This window comes from Cornus florida, unplaced genomic scaffold (genome assembly GCF_030987335.1).
Source record: "Cornus florida cultivar Cherokee Brave unplaced genomic scaffold, ASM3098733v1 CherokeeBrave_3.0.0_Hap2_Chr04, whole genome shotgun sequence".
NCBI classification, from domain to species: Eukaryota; Viridiplantae; Streptophyta; class Magnoliopsida; order Cornales; family Cornaceae; genus Cornus; species Cornus florida.
Window position 1 is genome coordinate 7,379,906 of NW_026775574.1, and position 25,666 is coordinate 7,405,571.

The window sequence follows — 25,666 nt, forward strand, 5'->3', positions numbered from 1 at the left end:
TAATTTTAATTTTAATTTTAATTTTTTTTTAAGGTAAATTGCAGAGCTTGGGGAAGGGAATATAATTAAAAAATAAAATAATATATTTTTATTTAGAAAGATATTTATAATAAAGTTAAAAATGTATTATAAAAATTTTTAAACATTAAAACTCTTTGTACTTATAATAATAGATAGATGTAATATATATAGTATAGATACTGATATATATATATATATATATATATGTATGTACCACTGCATATATGTATGTCATCTATAAGTTGTATGAGGTTGAGGATGGAAGCGTAGATTATTGGTTGCACTATGCTTGTCATGTTATTAGTATAATTATCCAATCACATATTTTCTTGTTTTCAGCAATTTCATAAATAAATAAGTGAGTTTCTTTTTTTTAAATTGATGCTCTGTCATTGGGTAAATATACCAATGACTGGCTGGCAAGGCGTAATAATAAAAACTTAATCTGGTGAGAGTAAAGTCTCCACGACTCTGTGAAATATAAATGCAATTTTTTTTTTTTTTTTTTTTTTGATTGAAAGTATATAAATGCAAACTTTCGTTCTCTGGTATAAAATAAAATAAAAAATAAAATAAAACCTCAAATGAAATAAACAACAAAAGTGATCGTGTAAAATTCAGTTTACTCAAGTTTAGGGATGCAATGTGAGTTAGCCAATTCAAATTCAATCCCATTTCAACAATTATTTGTATAATTAGAATAAATAATTAGAGTTGAAATTAGACTCAACAGAACTCAAATTGTAATATTATTTTTATACATATTTTTTATTTTAAATATATATTATATTATATTCAAATTATGATCACCTTTTTCTTAAAAATTTGTTTGTAGTTTTTAAAAATTTTTCTTTCAAGTGACTTAAAGATTACTTTAACAAAATTTTCAATGTAGCAATTGATTACAGATAATTTGAACCATCCTTACTTTCTAACCCTAAATAGTTGCAAACCCGAGTTTAAAAATTCAATAATCAGTAATTAGTTGCAAACCCGAGTTTAGAAATTCAATAATCAGGATTAGAGGTCGGGTCGAGATTGGGTTATGGTAAAACAATTCATATGGGCCTGAATTGTACGAATTGCAACCCTACTCAAGTCACATCCTTAGTTTATAGCCTATTATAAAGTGAATAAAAATACTCTCCACTGTAATTTCAAAGTGCATAGAATCAAACTCAGCTATAAATCTAGTGAATGTCAAAATAGCGTCTTCTATGGTTATAATCAGATTTGGCGGACAAAATTATAGTAGACTTTATATGGTACTTAGTGAAAGTAGCAGAATAATATTTTAAGAATTGTGTTAGCTATACAACCTACAGCTTAGAAATATATATATATATATATAATATTAGCCTTGCCAAGCACCATCTGTGCCCCTACCCAATTTATTAAGTCCTAACCAATCTTGTGGTGGCAACTTTTTGAAACTTGTCCCTGATATATTAACTGGACCCACTTGGACCTTGAACACAAGTCTGACCCATTCCTGTCCCAACCAATTGTTGTTGTAGCTGCAGTTACGGCATTCGTTGCTGCTGCTGCAGATAGGAAACCGGTAGTTGTTGCTGCAGCTGTTGCGTCTGAGGAAGCAAATGTTGTTGCTGCATCTCCAGAAGCTGCTGTTGTAGCCGCAGAACCTGCTGTTGTAGCTGTGGGAGCTGTTGTGGTTGAAGCTGCTGCTGTTGTAAGTGTGGAATCTGCTGTTGTTGCTGCAGCTGGAAAAGCAGTGGTTGTTGCATCTGAGAAAGCTGCAACTGTTGCATCTGCAGAAGCTGCTGCTGTTGCTGCATCTGCAGAAGTTGCTGTTGTAGTTGCAGAACCTGGTGATGCAATTGCTGCTGTTGTGGCTGCGGACCGGATAGTTCTGGCTTATTAAACATGACCATATCCTACTCGCAGAACAATTATAGTGTAAGAGAGTTTAAGTACTGAGGCTAGAACCAGAAGTGAAATTCTGTGATCTGTATTGATATTATTACAGAATTAAAGATAAAAATATGTGCAATAATTTCTTACCCCTGGCAAAAGCAATCCAATCAAGCGGTTGACTTTATCAGAAACAGACAGCAGCAACGTCTGTGACGGTAACTGTATTACTCCACACTAGAGATTCATAATGACAGCCAGCATTAGTAATCTTGTCAAAGGAAAATGTCATGGCATGACACTGAAAACTCTTATCAGACTTCTCAAATAGACATATCCACCACCGTGCCTGACAAAATATGGCAATCAATATGTAGTTAATAGTTTCACTGGTTGATTCATGAGTCTGCCGAAAAAAAAAACAAGTCATCATCTCATATTGGAGAATACATATAAGTTAAATCAAGGTTTCATTTGTTAACTCAATGCGGCCTTTGGGTATTTCCAAGCAGCGAGCCTTGCATCAAATCCACACTAGTTAAAAAACTTTACATATTTATTATATAATCTACTAAATTTAGCATCCAGAAGTTGTTAGGTTTACAAATTAACAACCCAACCCCCTTCCCCAAAACATCCCTCCGAGTTTCAGTTAATGATAGAGCTTCAGAAGTACTAAAATCCTTTTTATAGCAACTCCAAAAAATATAAATCGATATAATATTGTCAAAATGGTGTTTTACTTGTACAAGTCCATCTAAGAAGAACATAAACTTGTAAGTAGGAACCATGTCAGATACTACCACTTCTAAAACACTCCTCGATGGCCTAGAATATTTCTATAATCTAAAAATAATATTTTGAATTCATGGTTAACACTTATTGGACATGCAAAAATGTAACTAATGGACCTTGAAAGTTGGAATGGCTTTCTTTTAGCATGGACAAAGTATACAATATAAGAAAATTTAAATTTAAATTTGTTACCAAATTGCGTAATTTGACCATATTTCAAAAACAGAAGATATAGGAAGGTTCTATACTTCTATTCAACAAGTGCAGAAGGAAGTCATCAAATTGTGTGCGCACAGCATGTGAGGCAGACACACATGAATATATATATATATATATATATATATAGTAGGGGTGGCAAACAGACGGGTCGGGTCGGTCAAATGGGTTGTGACCCATAATCAACCGCTTGTGACGGATCAAATGTGGTTAGGGTCAAACGGTTTGGGCCAACTTGAATGACCCAATGAACTGTTTTTATAGACTTTGAAGCTAAAAATCCAAGTTCAAAAGAACAACTTATTTATAAGGATTTGGTGATTATAGGCCAATTTCTCTATGTAATGTCTTTTATAAAGTCATTGCAAAGATTTTAGCTAATAGACTAGCCAAGGTTTTGGGGAAGCTTGTGGATAAGGAACAAACTGCCTTTATTCAAGGTAGAAAAATACAAGACAACATTATTATTGCTCATGAACGCCTGAGAGGATTTGGTGTTAACTGCTAAGAGAGCAAAGCCTACTTTGGCTTGGAAAATTGATTTGAGGAAAGCTTACGATACAGTTCAATGGTCTTTTTTGACAAGTATTATGAAGTTGTTTGGTTTTGGAAGCACTTGGATTAACTGGATTCAAGTGTGCTTAAGTTCTGTTTGGTTTTCCATTATTGTAAATGGATCTCCTAATGGTTTTTTTTAGCCTGAGAGAGGGTTAAGACAAGGTTGTCCTTTATCTCCCCTTCTTTTTACTCTTGTTACAGAGTATTTTTCAGGAATGATTGATGCTGAGATAAAGAGTGGTACTATTTTCCCTTCTGAAGCTGCAAACAAAGTTGGTTTACCTATCACTCACCAGTTTTTTGCTGATGGTCTCCTTGTGGTAGTCAGAGCTAATATGGCAACAGCTCTTACTTTAAAAAGAGTTCTGGATTTGTTTGAAGAAGTATCAGGTTTAGCTGTAAACAAAGACAAATCAGAATTGTATTCACTAGATCAGTCAAAAGAACAGCAGTGGTGAGGGCATTGGGATGCAAAGTTGGAAGCCTCCCTTTTACTTACTTGGGACTACTTATTTCTGATAAGATGTTGAGAAGAAGGGACTGTCTTAGTTTGATTGATAAAGTCATAGCTATTACTTCCAGATGGACTGGTATGCAAATATCTATGGCTGGGAGAGTGGAGCTTAGCAGAGCTGTCATCATTCCTATGGTTCATTATTGGACTTCAGTGCATACACTACCAGCTATGGTAGTTAATTTAATTGAAAGAAGAACGAGGAATTTTATTTGGGGGCATGTGGAAGACAGAAAGAAGATGCACGGGGTACGTTGGAAGAAACTTGCTGCTACTAAAGAAGAAGGGGAGCTTGGGCTGAGAAGAATTGTGGACATTGATTTAGCCTCAAAATGTAATTTGGCCTGGGATTTCTTACTGTCAAAGGACAGAATTTGGGTGGCATGGTATGAGAAGTGTTACTTTTTGGAATGTGGTACCTAAGGTAACATGTTCTTCTATCTGGAAGAGCATCATTGCAATACGAGATATTATCAAGGTGAATTGCAGGTATCGAATTGGGAATGGCCAGAACATAAAGGTGTTTTTAGACCCTTGGTGTGATGGTCAATTTTTGGGAGATTTATTTAGTCACTGTTGGGATATCTCAGCAGAAATAAAATGAGCTGCTTAAGTGAGTTCATTGTTAATAACCAATGGGATGATGAGTGTCTGATGAATAAAAATCAGGAAGTTATACAGGAGTTTCACAAACAGAAGATTTATGGTGGGGAGGATACTTTGAGATGGAAAGATAATTTCAGTTTTAAAGTGGCTTGGGAGGCCTGTAGAACTAAATTCCAGGTTGTAAGCTGGTGTGGGTTGTGCTGGAGTGGAGGAAGACCTAGATGGTCAACTAACTCAGTTTTAGTGATGCAGAATGCTGTTCTTACACAGTCCTATATGAAGAAGAAAGGTTTTTCTCTAGCGTCGAGGTGTTATCTGTGTTTATGCTATGAAGAAACACTGGACCACTTGTTTTGCAGTTGTGATTACACATGGAAGGTGTGGATTACTTTATCAGATGTTTGTGCTTGGAACTTGCAGAGATGTAGTCCAGGAGCCTGCTTTGCTGTTTAAACAGAAATTCCAAGGAAAGGGAAAAAATAAGATGGCAAGAATATTGTTCACTGCTACTCTTTATTTCATTTGGATGGAAAGGAATGACAGTGCATAATGATAAATTCAAAGAGTCACAAGATTTAGCAAAGGGTATTTTGTTTGAGGTTTTGGATGTCATGAGGGTATGCCTTCCAGACATCTTATAACATGTGTTTAGATTAAGATTTGCTTGTGATCCCTTGTAAGGGTGTGTTTTTGTTTTTGTGTTGTTTGGTGGGGGTATGCCCTCATTTTTGACATGGACCATATTGTTTATATTTTAATACAATCCTTCATTCAATCAAAAAAAAAAAAAAAAACTATCCCTCCTCTCTCTCCATAAAGATTTTTTTTTTTTTTTCGGAATGGATCCCGTTTTTCTAATTCATCATGCTATCATATCAAATACCAGGGCAAAATGAACAGGTGGTGGATCCGGATCAAACCAAATCCGATCTGTAAACACAACCCAAAATTTTACCACTGGAAAAATTACCTCCTTTTTTTTTTGATAAGTAGGAAAAATTACCTCCTCCTTCATTTGTTATTTATGAATTAAAATATAATTTAAATAAAGCAAGTGTTAAAATTGAATAGAGAAACAAAGTATGAAGAACACAAGGCAAGAATATATGTGGGGTTCAGCCAGGGCACACAAAGCCCAAAGGGCTACATAAACACAACCCAAATAAAGCAAGTGTTGGAATGGATCCCTTTTTTCTAATTCATCATGATATCATATCAAATACTAGGGCAAAATGAACAGGTGGTGGATCCGGATCAAACCGAATCCGATCTATAAACGCAACCCAAATTTTTACCACTGGAAAAATTACCTCCTCCTTCATTTGTTATTTATGAATTAAAATCTGATTTAAATAAAGCAAGTGTTAAAATTGAATAGAGAAACAAAGTATGAAGAACACAAGGCAAAATTATACGTGGTTCAGCCACTGGGGCTTACATCCACGACACACAAAGCCCAACGGGCTACATATCTTTTATTATAATAATCTCTTTTTTTATGCTTAATACAATAGTTAAGACTCATTTATATAGGAGAAGAAATACTGAGAATGGAAAGAGATAGATATAGGAAACACCATCAATACTGAAAGATTTTTCTTCACAAATTCCTCCAGTATCTTCAATAAAAAGGAAACATCAATAATGGAGGATTTTCCTCCATTGATTCCTTCAATAACAAATATAGCAGTAAATCTTCAACAATAGGAAAGAGCATCAATACTGGAAGATTTTCTTCCATTGATTCCTCCAGTAAATCTTCAACACTCCCCCTCAAGTTGGAGCATGAATGTCCAACTTGCCATTGAGATGACGAATAGTAGCAAGTGCAAATGATGAAGAGGTGTAACAAGATAACCTCAATAAAAATGGATCCAAATTAGATCCCAAGATGAGTAGCAGCAGCCTCGATTGATGAAAGGGTGTAAAAAGACAACCTCATTAAAAAATGAATCCAAAGATCCGAAACGAGTAGCAATAAAAATGGATCTAGAGATCCAAGAAGAGAACCAAGAATGGCTCTGATGAAAAAAGAGAAATGAACAAAGTACATTGGTTGCTTTGATACCATGTTAAACAACCATATCTCTGGGTAGTTAACATGGTATCAGAGCGTTTCAATCTCTGGTAAAAATCTACTAGTTTATCGTAGTCACCGCCGGGGATGGCACCATTAGCCCCATCCTCGGTGGCGGCAGTCAAACAACAAACTCACGCTTCCGCACTCCACGATCTTCATAAAGATTTTCATATGTCCTGTTCAGGGAAGCCTCGTTGTCTAAGTCTTTCTTCGGGAAATCCAACGAGATGCCTCGTTTAGAGAAGCCCCGCCTAGAGATGCCCCGTATAGGGAAGCCTCGTTATTTAACGAGATGCCTCGTTCAGAGATGCTTAACGTGTCGGATCAGCTCCGTTACCGTGCCACCATGCGCCTCAAGTGGTAATCCCGCTTTTCCATGCGCTTTCACGTGCACCAGCGGTAATCTCGCACCTCAACGTGTCGGATCAGCTCCGCCACCGCGCCATCAGTGGTCATCATGTGCTCACACGCGCCTTTAACGTGGTGAATCTTCACAAATTCATCACTCATCAGTTTATAGTAATTATTGTTGGCTTAAGGAATTTATCTAAAGGTCAATCTAATAATTTGATGATTACAAACCATTAATGATGTTTAAGTACTAATATTTTCATTGAGTGATATATAGATGATCAATATTCAAACCTCAATGATGAGCCTTAAGATCCCTTCCAAGTATTCCAAGCATTCCAAACATTTCAAGCAATGGATTCAAGGAATCCTTAAAAGTTGCAAGAAATCAAAGGCATATCCAATCAAAGAAAAACTCGGACTTAAAAGATCACTCAAGCATTTCAAAGAAAGAAAACAAGTCTTCATCAAGCCTAAACGATCATGGTCAAAGAATGAAGAAAATGATAGATAAGATGGTGAGAGCTTAAGATTTAATGTCAAAGTATATTTGAATATATTTTGAAGCTCAAAATTATAGGATCATGCATAACCATTCTCATTTCATTTTCAAGAACATAAAAACAGCTCATGAACTTCATAAACACATTCACACATGAGCCACACATAATAGGAAGTTTATATAGGACTAAAATAAATTCAATTTAAGTCACATACAGTAATGGAGCGGGCTCTATGAAAGACAGAGCAGGCTGCCAACATTCCAGTAGCCAAATTTTCAACGAAAAATCAAACTCCTAGCAAGAGAGCAGGCTCCCAAAATGGGGAGCAGGTTCACAGAGGTAGGGAGCAGGCTCCATGCAATGGAGAGCCGGCTCTCAAGGCAAAGGGAGCCGCCTCCACTTCTGGACAAAGCCGGCTCCTTCTGAGGATTTGAATTCCAACGGGAATTTTTACATTTAATGATCCCCAACCACCTCTAACAGCTATATTGAGCTTCATATCTCTATGAATATAGATGGTTGGTCTGCTGAATATTTACACCACTTGAAAGAGCATTCAAGAGCCATTAACACTTTCCCTTGAGCATTCATTCATATCCCTACATTCTCTCACATCATCTTAGAACTTGAGCTTTATTTATATTCTTATCTACTCTAGTTGAGAGCTGAAATTATACATAGTTTCTTTGAGAGAGAAACAATCTTGTATTTCATTTATATTACTTCAAACTTGTAAGGATTGGTGTGACCCAAAAGAAGCCTAGGAGAAGGTTGTTCTCCTAGCAAGGAAGAGAAGCAAGGTCTTGCTTCGGTTGAAGGTTTGCTCTCCACCATTAAGGAGAAGCTCTAGTGAATTTGGGAAGTCTCAAGGGGGGACCTTGAGCCGAGGAGTAAGAGTTTCCGAACCTCGCTAAATCGCTGAGTCATTGTTTTCAATTTCCTGTCTCTATCTCTTTTATACTTGTGTTATATATTGCTTAAATATTTCAATTGATTATTGCATGATAGTTAGTTGGAAATAATTTTTATAAATTGCAAAAATTGGCCATTGACTCTATCCCCCCCCCCCCTCTCTCTCTCTCTCTCTCTCTCTCGTCAATTAGTGGTTAACAGTTACCCATCGGGGATGACAACGTCAACCTATTCACACCCCGCACACAGATCCACCTTACATCACTTGACATATCAGCATTGGTGCAACGTCAGACACATTCTGCAACGATGCTCGTAGTTGTGCCACGTCACCTACCACGTCAATTGCCACGCAGTAGAGGTGCCAGTAGTAGTGCTAAGTCACCTGCCACTTCAGTTGCCATGTCATCAACCACGTTAGCATCAATGTCACGTCATCTATATCAGGGTGAAAGGATTGTCTTCAAACTCAAGATGGCGTCATATAACCCACCTTGACTTTAAGGGGGGCTGTTAGAATATATTCTATAATATACTGTTTTTTTTTTTATAAGTAAAAATATATTAGAAAAACGTTCAAAAGGGGAACGCATCCCTAATACAAGAGAAAAGATCTAAGGACCAATAGAATCCAAGAGATCAAAGAAATCATCAATCGAGGAGCATGTACTTCCTCTAACATAAAAGAATAAAGAACGAAGAATATGAATTTTTAAATTAGCTAAGGACGATTCTTTTCCTTCAAAGGATCTGTTATTTCTCTCACGCCACAAACACCACCAGACACAATGAGGAATAATCTTCCAATAAGCACGAGCTTGTTTCTTAACAGGACAGCTTTTCCAAGCGTTAATCAATTGAGAGGAGTGCTTAGGCATTACCCAAAAAATGCCGAAAATGCTGAAAATAAAACTCCAACAACCAAACGCCACAGGACAATGCAAAAGAATGTGATCCACGGATTCACTATCATCTTTGCATAAACAACACCAATTAACAATGATGTTGCCTCTCTTTCTCAAATTATCCAAAGTCAAAATCTTCCCCAATGTAGCTGTCCAAACGAAGAACGCGATTCGAAGAGGGGCTTAAGAGCACCACACGGACTTCCAAGGAAACTCTGAACCAACGAAATTGGATAAATGAATAAACATAGAGCGGACATCATACCGACCATGAGCCAAAGGAACCCACAAAATATCATCACACCCTCTGCCAATATCCTTCTGCCTATACAAAATATCCAAAAAAGCAGAAACTTCCTCCATTTCCCAATCCTGAAAAGACCGCCTAAACCGCACATCCCACGTAACTCCATTGTTATCAAGATGATAACAATCAATCACGAAAACATGCTTATTAGTTGCAATGCTATAAAGCCTAGGAAATGAGTGTGAAAGCAACTAGTCGCCACACCAAAGATCCTCCCAAAAACGAACATGCCTGCCATTACGAACTTTGAATCTAATAAGAGTAGAGAAAACATCCCATCCCTTCCGAATAAAATTCCACAAACCAACGCCTCCCGTAATAGTGACTGGAAGAGATGACCAACCCCCACTCCCCTCACCAAAACGACACGAGACAACTCTTCTCCACTGACGATGTCGTTCCCTTCCAAATCGCCATAACCACTTTCCTAAGAGAGCACGATTAAAAGGAACAATTTTTCGAATGCCTAACCCTCCGAATCTATTGTTAGAGTATATTCTATAATATATCATTACTATATATAGCATTACCTTGAATAGTAATTGTCTTAACCTACCCTCATTACCATATATAGCATTACCTTATATGGTAATGACTTGCTCTCCACACATGACCTCTCCTATATAAACCCCCATGTACTCTTGTATTACATATCTCATACACATCAATACAATATAGAGTTCTATATTCTCTCTTTTATATTTAACAGGAAGAAAGGCATAAAAACATTTTTTATGAACCCAAGACTTGTTGATTCAGAAATTGAACCTATGAGCCCAAAACTGTTTACAATGACCTGACCAAGTAAAATGATCCAATCCATATCCCAAGGGGTTGGCTCAAGTGGGTAAGTTACTTGGCCCTGGTGCCTCATGAAGCATCAGATCTAAGGTTCAATTACTCCTGAGTGCAAACAATTCCCGGGAGGGTATCAACTAGGAAAAATAAAATGATCCAACCCATTGCCCCCAGAATATAATTCTAGTAAAAAAAAAAAAAAAACGACTTTCGCTTGGGTGTTTCCAAAACTCTTCACTGACATAAATATTTACCTATTTACAAAGGATCTAATCATTCCCAATTATACCGTCAAATACATAGCTATACTAATTTTCAAACATGATATAATCATCCCAATAATTGTGTCAATTACAATCATCAATACCTTATTCAACCCAATAGATTTCATAGAAAATCTTTGAAGTTATCTGCACAATTTTCCACATCCTAGCAAATAGCCATTTGAATCGCAGCAAATCCATCCATCTTTCAAATCTTAAAAAAACATAAAAGAATCCAAGTAAAAGAACATACCAACATATTACATACTGTTGGAGAATAATTATAGGAGAGATTTAAGCCCTTAAATCACTGCTTGACAGAATGTTAATGTTGCTATAGGGCCTGTTTCGATTGGCTTTTGAAACGTTGCTTTAGGCTTTTTGGGTTTAAAAGCTATTTTTAGTAGTGTTTGGCTAATTTTTTAGAAGAGCTTTTGGATCTTAGAAGAGCGTTTTGGAGAAGCCGGTACCTCCCAGCTTGCCTAAAATGCTCTTTTTAATAACACGCGAAGCTGATGTTATATTTTAATGAAACTTTCTAAATACCAACTATACCCTTTTTATTACTCAACAAAAAAATAAAATATCAACTGTGTCCCTATAAAAGACACGATGTTCTTCTTCCCAAGCCCTATGGCGACAGAAAAAACTGAGAAACCTCACGCTCAAGATCACCTCTAAATATCATCTCAGTCCGTTGGCAAAATTTTGATGTCCATCTTGCCCTCCTCGCAAAATCAAGCTTCAATATGGTTGTCTACTTCCCTCTCAAAACCCTAATTTCAATCATGGACTTCTCACCTTTTGACAATAGCAACCCAACTCTGACTCTCGCTCTCCCAAAAAATACTCAAACCATCCAGATCTGTAATTCTCAACCCTATGTCAATTTGTCCCACAAAATTTCAGGTGATACTTCATTTTTCTAGGCTCTTTTCTTTAATTTTTTCCCTAACTCACTTGAAATCATTTGTGTAAAGTTTGTTCTTGCTTGATTTGTGAATGAAAAACTTTAAAAAATTTAACCCAAAATATTAAGATTAATTCGGTGGGGCTTCGTCCTTTATTAGCATTGTGGTTATTCCTGAGCATCAAGGTGTTCATAGAATTTACAAATCCAATTTATGCTGTCAAATAAGCCAAAACAAGTACTTCATGTAAGGGTATAATAGTAATTTTCATAGTAAAAGAAATTCACCAAATGTTTTTCCAAACACACAAAAATTCTTTTGACATTAAAAGCTCTTTTAAAACACAATTTCCAAACACTGACAAATAAGCTAAATAGAAGCTATTGCTTCCGCTTCTCTTCTTCTACTGCCTACACGCAGAAGCAAAAGTTATGCCAAACGGGCCCATACTTGGGTAACAAATTGTTGCCATATTTGTATTTGACTTTCAGTGTAATTCCTTTATTATAGCTACAAGTCTTCCCCAATTCACCTATAAATAAAGGTGGTTATTGTAAACAAAATTAAGAGAGAATGTAATGAAAAAGATGTAGCCCATTGGGCTTTGTGTGTCGTGGATGTAAATCCTAGTGGCTGAACCAAGTATAGCCTTATGTTCTTCATGTTTTAATTTCTCTCTTCAACTTTTTTATTTTTTCTTTCAACATGGTATCAGAGCAGGTTTATCTTACCCTACTCTATACTCTACTCGCCTCGGATCTCCAAATCAACTCATCTTAGATTTACTCATCTCAGACTCTCAACAACTTCATATTTAATTTAAAGTTGGACACTTGAATTAAATCTCCGCGTATCAACTTAAGGGGGAATGTTAGAGAATAATTATAGGAGTGATTTAAGCCCTTAAATCACTCATTGACAGAATGTTAATTTTGTTATATGGGAAACAAGTTGTTGCCATATTTATATTTGACTTTCTGTGTAATCCTCTTATTACAAGTCCTCTCCAATTCACCTATAAATAGAGTTGCTTATTGTTAACAAATTTAAAAGATAATGTAATGAAAGAGATGTAGCCCTCTGGGGTCTTTGTGTCGTGGATGTAAGCTCTAGTGCTTAACCACGTTATATTTTGTGTTCCTCATGTTTTAATTTTTCTCTTCAACTTTTATTTTTCTTTCAACAGTTAGGTTGAATATGGGTACTCATATTCGACCCATATTCACTTGTAAAGGGAGTAAAAGGGAACCAGAGCATCAATAAGCACCCCTGCCGCTCTTTCTTCGATCTACAACTTGTCGATTCCGCCTCTATTTTATTCCACCTCGTTCTCTTCAACCAGCCTCTCTCTCTCTCTCTCTCTCTCTGATCTGCCCCTCTCTTCTGGACTCAACATTAAGGGTGTAGGATGTGTAGTAAGGTCTCTAGATCGGGGAGCTCATCGTTCAATTGTTGCCTAGTGTTATTGGAATGGTACAGCTCGTCCAAGGCAATGGATATGTTTGTACCGATCTAGAGGTTACCTTCCCATCGTGATCATCATACTATACATCTCTTCTCTCTCTACACACACACACACACACACATATGTATAAAGGTATGTGTTGAAAGAAAAAATAAAAAGTTGAAGAGAGAAATTAAAACATGAAGAACACAAGGATATAAGTGGTTCAGCCACTAGGGCTTACATCCACGACACACAAAGCCCAAAGGGCTACATCTCTTTCATTACATTCTCTCTTTATTTTGTTTACAATAACCCCCTCTATTTATAGGTGAACTGGGGAAGACTTGTTATAATAAAGGAATTACACACAAAGTCAAATACAAATATGATAACAACTTGTTGCCCAAGTATAGCAACATTAGCATTCCGTCAAGGAGTGATTTAAGGGCTTAAATCACTTATACAATTATTCTCCAACACCCCCCCTCAAATTGGTACACGGAGATTTAACTTAAGTGTCCAACTTGAAATTAAATATGAAGTTGTCGAGAGTCTGAGACAAGTAAAGATAAGTTGATCCGGAGATCCGAGACAAATTGATTCGAAGATCTGATCCGAGACGAGTTGATCCGAAGATCCGAGACAAGTTGATCTGAAAATCAGAAAAGAGTAGAGTATAGAGTAGGGTATGATAAACCTGCTCTGATACCATGTTGAAAGAAAAATAAAAGTTGAAGAGAGAAATTAGAACATGAAGAACACAAAATATAACGTGGTTCAACCACTAGGGCTTACATTCACGACACAAAGAGCCCAGAGGGCTACATCTCTTTCATTACATTCTCTCTTAATTTTGTTTACAATAACCGCATCTATTTATAGGTGAATTGGGGAAGACTTGTAATAAGAGGATTACACAGAAAGTCAAATATAAATATGGCAACAACTTGTTGCCCAAGTATAGCAACATTAAAATTCTGTCAATGAGTGATTTAAGGGCTTAAATCACTCCTATAATTATTCTCCAACACCAACTAATCCGTAAATTAAGTGGTTTATTTTAATCCACCCGTTTTTGACCCACACAAAAACAATAAAAAATAAAAATAAAAAATCCCCCAAATCCATTTTTAACTGGATGGGTTTGCGGGTCAACACCCATTTTGCCACCCCAACTAGATAGATAGATACATTAAAACAAGCATGTGGATATGTACTACGCCCTTATTATGTATCCCTATGCAATAAGGATCATTATAATTATTATATGATCTTTTTAGTTAAAATTTCATGTTATATGACTACTTATTATGAAATAGCATTATCATATATGTAATTTGGTTCTTTACATAAAATGTTCTATTTCCGTGTCCTTGCCGCAATAGTGTCCAACCTTCTTAAGATTTTCTATATTAATGTATTAGTTTCATATCGTGTATGTATCTTGCGTCCAAATCCATGCTTCTTAGAAGTCCATCAATCAAAACAACTAGACAGTTTTTCTGAAAGACTGAAAAGAAGTGCAACAAGTAATTACAATTTTTTTTTCCTAAAAAAAATAATAATAATAAAAATAATCATGGAAGCACTTATGGCCAATCTGGATAACCATCTAATATACAAGCTTAAGTTGTAATAAAGGGATTATATTTCGATCATAGCATTTTTATACTCAAGTCATTGATATACTTATCAATAAAAAAATTCTCAAGTCATTGATATTAACTAAGAATAACAATGCATTCGATCAAATTGAAAAGCACATTTTTTAACAGATTATTATTCCCTACTGGTTGTCAAGGCTCGTTAAAGCATTATGAATTCAACAAGTACTTCGAAGAACTAGGAAACTATCTTTACAAGCAAGATCATCGCTGTAAGAGTCTCAAGACATAAGGTCAAATCTTCATAAACAAGAAGTTATGAGTCCAAAAATTAATTCATGTGCTCCGCATAATAAAAAATAAATAAATAAAGTTACCAGTCCCCTGCATGATGCAACCTTCGACTATCTAAAAAAATATAAGCAAAGCCTTCAGATTACTTACAAGCTTCCTTTCTTGCAGCTGTCCAAGAAAACCATGTTGATTCAATGCCCGAAAAACTAGAAAATCTACCTTCCCAACATACTGCCTGCCTTTGAATCTAGGAAATATGAAAATTTTGAAAGAGACGTCAAATTCAGAAGAGACGTATAATTAATGATGAGCATATTATTATACAAAACGAATTGTTCCACTAGGCAGAAATTACTTATTCATGTGGTCCTGAGATAAAAGCCGAACAATCAGCATTGACGGTGGCCAATTTACTGTAAGCCTGAGTGGAAAAAAAAAAAAAAGAAAAGAACTCATACAACTGGAAGATTCATTTCAAAAAAGGAACAAGAAACACATTAATTAGAACAAGAAAAGTCACCATCAACCAGAGACTCAAAAGTTTTAAAAACTAGTCCCAGGATCGGCTTCAGACTAGGTCATCCATTTTAACTGCATTTTAAGAAATATCAGGAAAAACGTTTTTAAGGCATAATTAACTTGCAAATAATAGGAGATTTTGACAAGATGAATTGTTTTGTATACGTTACAAATATGATTCTCAGCAAAACTGCATTCCGAGTGCACTAAGATTAAGAAATAATAGGAAAATTTTTGAGGTACTATATGGACAGTAGGGAAGCGGCAAACAACTCAAATTTCAGGATTTGAAGAGTACTTTCTAGAATTGAGAAAAACAACATAACATCTCATCAAAACAGTATTTCAGTGACTAGTCTCTTAAATAATTCTTTGACAGTTTTTCAAAGGAACAAGCATCATAGCCTAGAGAAACAAATTGATGTTATCTCGTACACTTTTAATAGGAAAGTCACCCCAAACCATTTCTTAAATTGCAAATAATAATAATACCATCATTAAAGAAACCACAACTCTTAAGAGTGGTGACACATTCACAAAACCTACCGCTGAACCAATTCTCTGCCATGGTTATAATACTGAAACTGAGCCTCAGGTCCTCTAATTAATCACAAGTAAAAGGAGTAATTTGCACCTTTTTATTCACTTAAAAGAATAAAGATGATTACATTTTGAAAACTCAAGTACTATTGATAAGAAAGATAAATTGAAGCAAATTCTCAAATGTTAGTGACACTCCCTAGACTTACGTTTCAGAAGCCAGCACACTCCTGTAACCCTGCAACAAGTCAGTAAAACATCAGAATTGTGAAATGAGAAGTATTAGAAATTTTACGTAAGAGATGGAAAAAGACTAAATTACATCAATGTGACAATGGGACACATTGAAGTCGCAGCGTAAGATTATAATCATTATAATAAAATAAATAATTAAATTACATGTGAAATGCGATAACAATAAGCCTCATATAACACAAATAAAATCCTTTATCAACTATGTGAAAACATACCTCCAGTCTGGTGACATACTGACCTTGTCTCTGCCCAGATAAGTTTCCCTGCATCATTTAGATCATTCAAGAAACTATAAGTGATGGCATAAATAAATAATGTACAACAAATAAACAGATACTTGATAGAGTACACATTTTTTGCAGGCATTTAAAAAATATTTATCGTTTTTAATATAGAAATTAGAGTGGGCATTTGCAGGAACTCAATTATTATCATAAGCAATTGTGATGTTAAATTATCGTAAACAATTCTGCAGAATTGAACAAGTCCAGGGAAACTATTCCATTGGGAGACATATACTGTTGTTTGTAAATGGTTTTGTTCCCCCCAAGCCATTAGCTTGTAGCCTATGAAAAAAGACCTCCGATGACAATCACTAAGAAACAGGTTTGCAGCTGGCAACAAAACTTTTTCGTATGTTCCCTTTTGGTGAATTGTTAATTAGTTTATTTCGTACTTTCTTACTTTAACAGGGACATTAGTAGGAAAAAGGTTGTAGACCCCTTTTGACAAGACAGAACGAAGAAATTTGGTGGAACACAAATTCTAATAGCATCTCACTTGTATGAGTGAATGGAGGGTTGTGTTTTGGCAATTTTCACTCAATAAAAATGGCCAAAACTGTTGTAGCATAGTGGTGCACAAATGGAAGGGGTGACTATCAGTATCTGATTCTTATCATATAAAGAAACAGTAGAAAAAATGCAACTAGAGCAAATAAAAAGGTGTTTTGCAAAAGAAGAAAGTGTCATCTGAGACGCACTCATCAAATGTTGTGCTTGGCAGTCCATTTTATTACACTAGACAACACCTTATTTTAGCCACGTTGCTCAGACATGTGCCATACTCATTACATGCTGTGTTTTACACTTCCATACGTCATATAAATAGTGGACTAAGAAAACATTGACACGTGACACAAACACCATATGACACAGATAGACCGATTACGCAAATCATAAAGACCAAATAGTATATGAGCACTACATGGATATGATCATATGACAATAATAAATATTTACTTTTGATTGTATACATCAATTATATATACTAATTACATTAATTTAATTAATTTTCTAATTTCTATACTAGGAATTGCATAACAACAAAGATGACGCTAAAGATTATTACATTAAATACACCTCTACAATACTCTTACTATATTTCTGCTACTATAATTATATTCTTGCCCTATATTAGAAATTGTTCATTGCATACTTGGTTTGTGATGACCACACGTACAATGTTCGAATTTCTAAAAGAAAAAGGAAATGTTGAAATCTCGAGGTGAGTTCATCTTCTTTCTAATATGGTAGGACAAGGTCCCTTTCAAGATATGTTTATACTCCACAAGTCACTTCCTTGGAGTATATAACACGTGTGGGCCAACAGTTCGAAATAGTGAAATTTATTTCATAATTATGGATGTGTAGTGTCCATCGTGAACTGGCACCTTCTTAAGGGGATGGGCCCTAAAATATTCCTGCAAGAAAGAACTTTCGGAACACCATCAAAAGGGAGAGAGGACACTAGTAGTCATGGAATTCTTCAAACTCTCTCTCTCTCTCTCTCTCTCTCTCTCTCTAAACACACACATATATATTTCTCCCTCCCTCTCCCTTAAGGCAACCTTGGTATCCCACACCAAACCAATCACCTAGGAATTCCATCATCCTATGTCTAATAACATCATCTCCATCATCCTCTCAATAATTTGCCAAAAAAGACAAATATATCTCTCGTATAAATTATCTTGCTGATGAGATTCCATGGGGTATGCTGTTTGCCGATGATATTGTTTTAGTTGATGAGACTAGAGGAGTTAATGCCAAATTGGAGGTTCGGAGAGAAGCTTTAGTATTAAAAGGGGTTACGATAATTAGAAATAAAACTGAATACATGGAGTGTAACTGTAGTATATCTAGAAATACAAATGAGGATTGAGAATCAAGAGGTACAAAAAAGTGATTTTTTTGTTATTTAGGTTCAATTATTCATAATGAAGGAGAAATTAGAGATTACATTTTTTTTTTTTTTTTTTGATAAATAAAATGTATTAGAAGGCGTTCAAAAGGGGAATGTGTCCCAAGCTATACAAAAAACTGAAACTATGATCTCAAGGAGCCCAAAAAGTCCACAATATCCTCAATGGAGGAAAAATCTCTCCCCCAACCCCAACAAAAAAGAGTACAAATAATAGAGAATTTCAACACCCCAATGGAGGACTCCTTCCCATCAAAAGATCTTCTATTCTGCTCTTTCCAAATGCTCCACCAAACACAAAAGGGGGTTACCCTCCAGATTGGCCCCTCCAAATATCCAGCAATTTCCGAGATGTCCGAGACATAACCCAATGAATACCAAACAAATCAAAAATGAGACTCCAACAATCATGAGCCACAGGACAATGCAGCAACAGGTGATCCACTGACTCCCCATTCAACTTAGAAAGACAACACCGATTAACAATAATATGTCTTCGCTTCCTCAAGTTATCCAAAGTCAAAATCTTGCTCCAAGCTGCAGTCCACACGAAAAAGGCCACCCTAAGAGGCGCCTTGGATAACCACACCGTCTTCCACGGGAAGGAAGCGCCATGAAAACCAGAAAGGCACACAAAAAAAGACCGGACCTGGAACATCCCCTGAGAAGAGGGCACCCAAAACAGGGAGTCAACACCAGTGCCCTCCACCTCCTGTCTGTACAAGAGAACCAACAAGCCAGTGACATCATCCAACTCCCAATCTTGAAAAGATCGCCGGAATCGCACATCCTAAGATAACCTCCCGCTATCAAGGCGATAGCAGTTAGCAACCATAGCATGTTTGTCAACAGCAATCCTGAACAGCCTTGGAAACAGAAGAGCCAGAGGCCTATCCGCGCACCAGGGATCCTCCCAAAACCGGACAAACCTTCCATCCCGAACTTTGAATCTAACATGTTTGGAAAACTCGTCCCATCCTTTTCTAATGGCCCTCCACACCCCTACTCCACTAACAGACCTGACTGGCCTAGCTGACCACCCCCCTCTCTCCTCCCCAAAGCAACAGGAAATAACCCTTCTCCATAATCTATGCCTTTCACTGCCGAATCTCCAAAGCCACTTACCGAGGAAAGCACTGTTAAAGGGGGCCAATCTCCTAATCCCAAGCCCGCCCAACTGAAAAGGCCTGCGAACCTACTCCCATCTGACAAGATGATACTTAAACTCCTCTCCACGACCCCCCCAAAGGAAGTTTCGTTGTAACATCTCAAGACGGCCAACAACCGAGGCTGGAACCTGAAAGAGCGAAAGAAAATACGTTGGAAGGCTTGACAAGACGCATTTCACTAACGTAACTTTACCACCCTTGGAGAGATATTGCTTTTTCCAACCAGCTAATCTTCTTTCGACCCTCTCAATCACCGGGTCCCAACTTCCCACCACCCTGGCCGAGTCCCCCAGCGGCAAACCCAAATACGAGATAGGGAAACGTTGTGTCCCACACCCTAAAGCAGCAGCCAGAGTGTCCACCTCCTGAGCCTCCCCCACAGGGACAAGCACACTCTTGCCCACATTGACTTTCAAACCAGAGACAGCCTGAAAGCAAACTAAGACACATCTCAGATACCTCAACTGGGACACCTCTGCCTCACAAAAAACAATAGTGTCATTCGCAAAAAGCAAGTGAGAAATCTCCATTTGCTGAACGGAGTCGGGACCGATCTTGAAACCCCTGATAAAACCCAAATCCACCGCCCTTCTCATCAACCTGCTAAGAGCCTCCATAACAATAATAAAAAGGAACGGGGAGAGAGGGTCCCCCTACCTCAGACCGTGAGTGCTGCCGAAAAACCCCGCAGGGGACCCATTCACCAACACCGAAAACCTGACAGTGGAAACACATGAAACAATCCATTTCCTCCATCTCTCACCAAAGCCCATCCTCTCCAACATATAGAACAGGAAATTCCAGCAGACATGATCATAAGCTTTCTCGATATCCAGCTTACATAGAACCCCAGGAGCCCCACTACACAATCGAGAATCCACACATTCACTAGCAATAAGAGCGGAATCCAGGATCTGTCTAACCCCCAATGAAAGCATTCTGAGACTCAGAGATAACTCCATCCAAGACCTCCCTCAAACGGAATACAAGGACTTTTACGATGAGCTTGTAAATGCATCCAATCAAACTGATTGGTCGATAATCCTTAATGTGAGAAGCACCACCCTTCTTAGAAATAAGAGCAATAAAAGATGCGTTCAGTGATTTCTCAAACCGCCCCGTGGAATGAAATTCATAAAAAGTGCCCATCACCTCGTACCGGACCACCTCCCAGCTCTCCAACAGAAATCTCATAGTAAAGTCGTCCGGGCTTGGAGCTTTATCACCATTACAGCTCTTAAGGGCCTTCAGCACCTCCTCCTCCGAAAATGGATTTCCAACCCATCTCTTTCCAATGTAGAAATAGAATCAAAGTGAAGATCATCAAGACGTGGCCTCCATCGAAGAGGCTCAGAATAGAGCTTTTGGTAAAAAGAGACAATACCACTACGCACCTCCTCCTCCGTAGTCAAAACCGCATCATCCACACACATCCGCCCAATGTGATTATTCCTCCTATGAGCATTAGCGGTTCTATGAAAAAACTTGGTATTCCGGTCTCCCTCTTTGAGCCATAAGGCCCGAGATTTCTGACGCCACGAAATTTCCTCCAAAACTGCAATCTCCACATATTCTGCCTGACAAGCTGCTCTCCTACTGCGTTAGGATTCAGAAAGAACACCTCCCCTTCTAGTCTATCGATCTCGGCAATATCAGCCAAAGCCCTATTCTTTCTCCACTCCAAGCTCCCAAAAACCTCCTTATTCCACCTTTTAAGATTATTTTTCAGAATATGAAGCTTTCCTGCAAAAATAAAACTCGACGTACCCACCACCAGGTTCTCCTCCCACCACGAACGCACAAGTCCCTGGAAGTTATCCACACGAAGCCACATATTCTCAAATCTGAAAGGAGTGCAACGAGATCTCAACCCTCCACAATCCAGAACCAAAGGAATGTGATCCGAAGTCACCCTAGCCAACACAGCCTGAACAACTTCCGGGAACTTCTCTTCCCAGTCACCGGAAATCAAAAATCTATCAAGGCGAGAGAGAGTTGGTGCTTCACTTCCACTGGACCAAGTGAAAAAAGCTCCCTCAAGAGAGGAAGATCAATAAGCTGATGACCATTAATAAAGTCAGAAAAGTGCATCATAGCCTGAGTCCATATTGTGTGAAGGAGGATGGGTTAAATGGAGGAGTGCGTCAAGGATATTGTGTGAAGGAGTATCCCCTTAGGGGAGATCTATAGAACAGCTACTAAACCAGCCATACATTATGGTACCGAATGTTGGGCGGCTAGAAAACAAGATTTGCCTAAAGTGAGTGTAGCGGAAATGTGAAAGTTGAGATGGATTTGCGGTAAGACTGGAAAGGCCAAAGTTAATGTGGGTAGAGTTAGTAAAGAAGGATATGATAGCATGTGGTTTGACTGATGCTATGATCTTAGATAGAGTGGAATGGAAACATAGGATTCATGTAGCCAACCCCAAGTGGTTGGGAAAAGAAAAACTTCTTCTTGTGTAAATAAATTATCTTGCTCCTAGAACAAAATTTCAGCAAAAATGCGGCAAGTCAGGAACATATCTGCGTCACAATGTAATTATTCCTAAATTTAAAACATTAATTCAAATACACCTAAACACTAACAAAATTACAAATCTAAGGCACAATTAAAAGAAAAAGTTCCAAAAATCAACAACTGCTTATTATTCTTGGAAAGTGACAATGTTTTGCATTTAAAAGTGTCTTATGTACTGGAATCTGCAATTTGCAGATTCAACTTCAATCCTTCTTACAGTTATGTTGGTCTTACCTCCCTAACTTTTACATATTTCGATTTTGCTGACTGCAATGAACTTGATGTCTGTTGGGACATGGGCATGTTAGCTGCAGAGTTATTATTCACACCAAGAGATTGCATTACTTGCTGAAATTGTTGAGTCTCTCCAGGAGTAGGAATCATGGTGCCAGTTCCAGAAGACATACCAGATGGACCAAGGCCACTCATCATGTTCTGGTTCACGCCATTTCCAATCTGTACCATCTGGGCTGATACGATATTTCCTTGGCTCATGCCAGTTACTGACTGACCCATACTAACACATACTTGAAGATTACCCACTGGTTCTGACACTCCAAAGTTTGAATTCCCAGACATATTAGAAGTTGCGGAAGTGAATGAACCAGAAGCTTGTGCGACCTGTGCAGTCCCTGCTAGCATTCCTGACCCACCAACTGATGTCATAACTGATTGCCCAGATGATAATACAGTTTGAGCGGCAGGCACAGACGATACCATGCCACTGGATATCATGTTTGGCATATGCATGGCCATAAAATTTCCACCAATCGGCTGAAGCCCAATAGAAGTCCCCCCACTTAGGGCTGTAGAGTTCATCATTTCTCGTGCTTGAGAGAGATTGTTTAGAATGCTGCCGTTTGCTGCAGCAGGTCTTACGGGACACAAGGGCTGTGAAATACCTCTAACCATAGGTTTTAGATCTTGCACATTGTCGTTATTTGAGATCATCTCCTGAGAAGCAGACACTGGTGAAGAAGTTTGCAAGCTTGGGACTCCTTGAGAAGTTACACGAGGATCAGAAGAAATATGTGGAAAAGGAGGTCCAGATACCATGGGAGTCACGGAGTTTGGCTCTTGAACAAATATTTTATGAAATCATGACCTATCCCACAACCCTAAAAGTTATAGAAACTACAATACGAACAACCTTATTTTTCTACATTAATCAAAGTAAATTAGAAACAGAGAATGTATGACACTTACAACTTTTACAGTCGCAGGGGGAACGTTTCCAACTAGAATTGGTTGCTGGTTCATGACAGATTCATTTACTGAAAAGAAAAGGATCATGCAAGCATTCTGGTAATCAAATTATTAAGGGAAAAAAATTATCCAGTCATCAGCAATTGAAACTGGTTGCCGGTTCAAGGTAGATCCATCTTACGAGAAACGCAGCGAACCCAAGAACAAATCACGAAACACAACAAAAAAAGCACCACTCAAGACACAAAGATTTACCTAGTTCAACAAAGCCTACGCCCACGGTACCAAGAAGATCCTGCAAAAGTTCACTTTTCACTATGCCGAAAAGAAAAAAAAAAAAAAACGACTACAAGTTTCAGCCCTCAAACCCTAGCTCTCACTCTCACTCTCTTTTCTGCGCTTTCCAGCATCTATCAATATCCCACTCTAAACCCTAAACACCCTTATATATTGATCCTCAAGAGAGTACTAAACAGGGTCCATGACCTGCAAGCAAAAATGGGTCAAAACAGGTTGTCGGGTCGAAAATGGGTCACAACGCGACCTGAAATTAAATTTGGTCCTCAACATCACAATCCTTTTTTTTTTTTTGATAAGTCCTCAACATCACAATCCATTTACTAAAAAGAAAATGTAACTATTCCACCAACATAGACATTACAATTTTATGGTCATTTAATCAACATTACATCAATCAAAGAAGTTGAGAATTTCCCTTGATTGTTTCTGAACAATTCAAAGCTCAATTTGGGCTTGACCCAATTGAATATGTGTCAGCTAAATAGATTAATCAAGTATCACAAATAAAATATATCAATAATGATAATTATCAAAAGTGACACATAACAAAATCTTAGAGCTTCTTCAAATCAATAGAAATCTTATAATTTGGAACTGTACCCCTCCATTGGGTCTATAAATAAAGGCTCATGGGTGAAGGAAGGATCGAACAAGAAATGACCAAGAGACTGCTGAAACTTTGCCCAGTTTTTTACTTCCCAATATCTCGAAGCTGAACAAGAAGCACATAAAATTAGTTTTAGTCTTCTTCAACGATTCAACAATTTCAAAGGATCGTTAATCCACCATTCAAGAACAAGCTTCATTGGCCCTCCAACGAAAGTCTTCTGCAACCTTGATGATTTGAAGAAAGTCTTGACAACATAATTCAAGATCAAGCTCGTATAACCATTAGACTTGAACACGTGAAGGAGATTGAATCAGATGATTTGGTCTTTATGTAAAGAATATTTTCAAGGGATTGTACTTGTTTCACACTTTGGATCCTTATTTTCGATCTCGAAATTTGTGTGTACAACCCAGGGGTGCCAGAAATATGCACACAAATTTTGATTCCAAAATGAAGACTAAAAAAGTGAAAGAAATTATCAAGTGTGTTAATTTGATAAAAGGAAGGGTACAATCTTCTTAGATATATAAAAAGAACATAGGAACATGGCATTAGTGAATGCATTTCTTTCCTTGCATCAACTCTACCGAACAAAGGAAGTTTGTTCTTTCCTTCCTATTTTCTATCCACACCCCTTCCTTCCCTCCTACCGAACATAGCATTAGTGAATGCTATTCAATATGCATGCATTTTGGAAGTGGAACTTCAAAAATATTAGTTCTCTGGATGTAAAAGTTGAATACAAAAATAACAACAAAAACGATTTGAGGCTGGATAGATAAATAGATAGAAAATCCAAGTACAGAATTTAAGGGGTTGAAAGAATTATAATGTTTGATAAGGCCATTTTTTGTCCTCTTTTTTCCTTGCACGCAGATCCAGTTCAGTATTGGTTCGAGTTATAAAAAGATTTAGAAAAGGCAAAAGAACCTAATAGATTAAGTAACTTAGTAAACCACACTGCACGATGGAGCCAAAGCAGATTACTTGTAAGGGGGATGGGTGAAAAAGGTGGAAAAAATTGAGTTCGACATGCAAACAACCTGATGGTATAGAAGTTGAAGGTGGCGCTGAAGCAGGAGGAACTGAAGCTATAACCATCTTTACAGGACTTCGATTTTATGCCAAACTTGTAACTCGAGGCAGGCTTAAAACAGCACGAGCCCCGATGAAATTCTCTGAAATTAGAACAAGAAAATGAGGATTTTTAACATTATCAACAGGTAGATCTGCTACACGAAAATTGCATTTTTCCCTGTGATAGCAAAGTAATGAAGACATTTGCATGCCCTGCAACAAGTGAGTATTCTTTTTATTTGGAAAAACAGGCATCGTAAACACTAACAAATTCAAGATGAGACTTAAAATTATGTACATACAAATACATT

The 25,666-nt window shown here is 37.3% G+C and overlaps 1 protein-coding gene across 3 annotated transcripts; it reads right to left on the bottom strand.

Moving 5' to 3' along the window:
- Positions 1-1,075: 1,075 nt before the first annotated feature.
- Positions 1,076-25,310, bottom strand: LOC132302649 (mediator of RNA polymerase II transcription subunit 25-like). Of its 3 annotated transcripts, none has more exons than XM_059799558.1 (7): positions 22,397-25,310; positions 16,487-16,534; positions 16,226-16,254; positions 15,313-15,378; positions 15,108-15,204; positions 2,044-2,130; positions 1,076-1,916 (listed from the first exon to the last, which is right to left on the bottom strand). In XM_059799558.1, exons 1-7 carry the CDS (start codon positions 23,216-23,218, stop codon positions 1,545-1,547), a joined length of 1,521 nt encoding a protein of 506 aa, XP_059655541.1. In that variant the 5' UTR covers positions 23,219-25,310; the 3' UTR covers positions 1,076-1,544. The 3 variants fall into 3 exon arrangements, with proteins under 3 accessions (XP_059655541.1, XP_059655543.1, XP_059655542.1); XM_059799560.1 differs by having other exon boundaries at positions 1,792-1,916; positions 2,044-2,242; XM_059799559.1 differs by having other exon boundaries at positions 1,792-1,916; positions 2,044-2,299.
- Between the last annotated feature and the right edge of the window lie 356 nt (positions 25,311-25,666).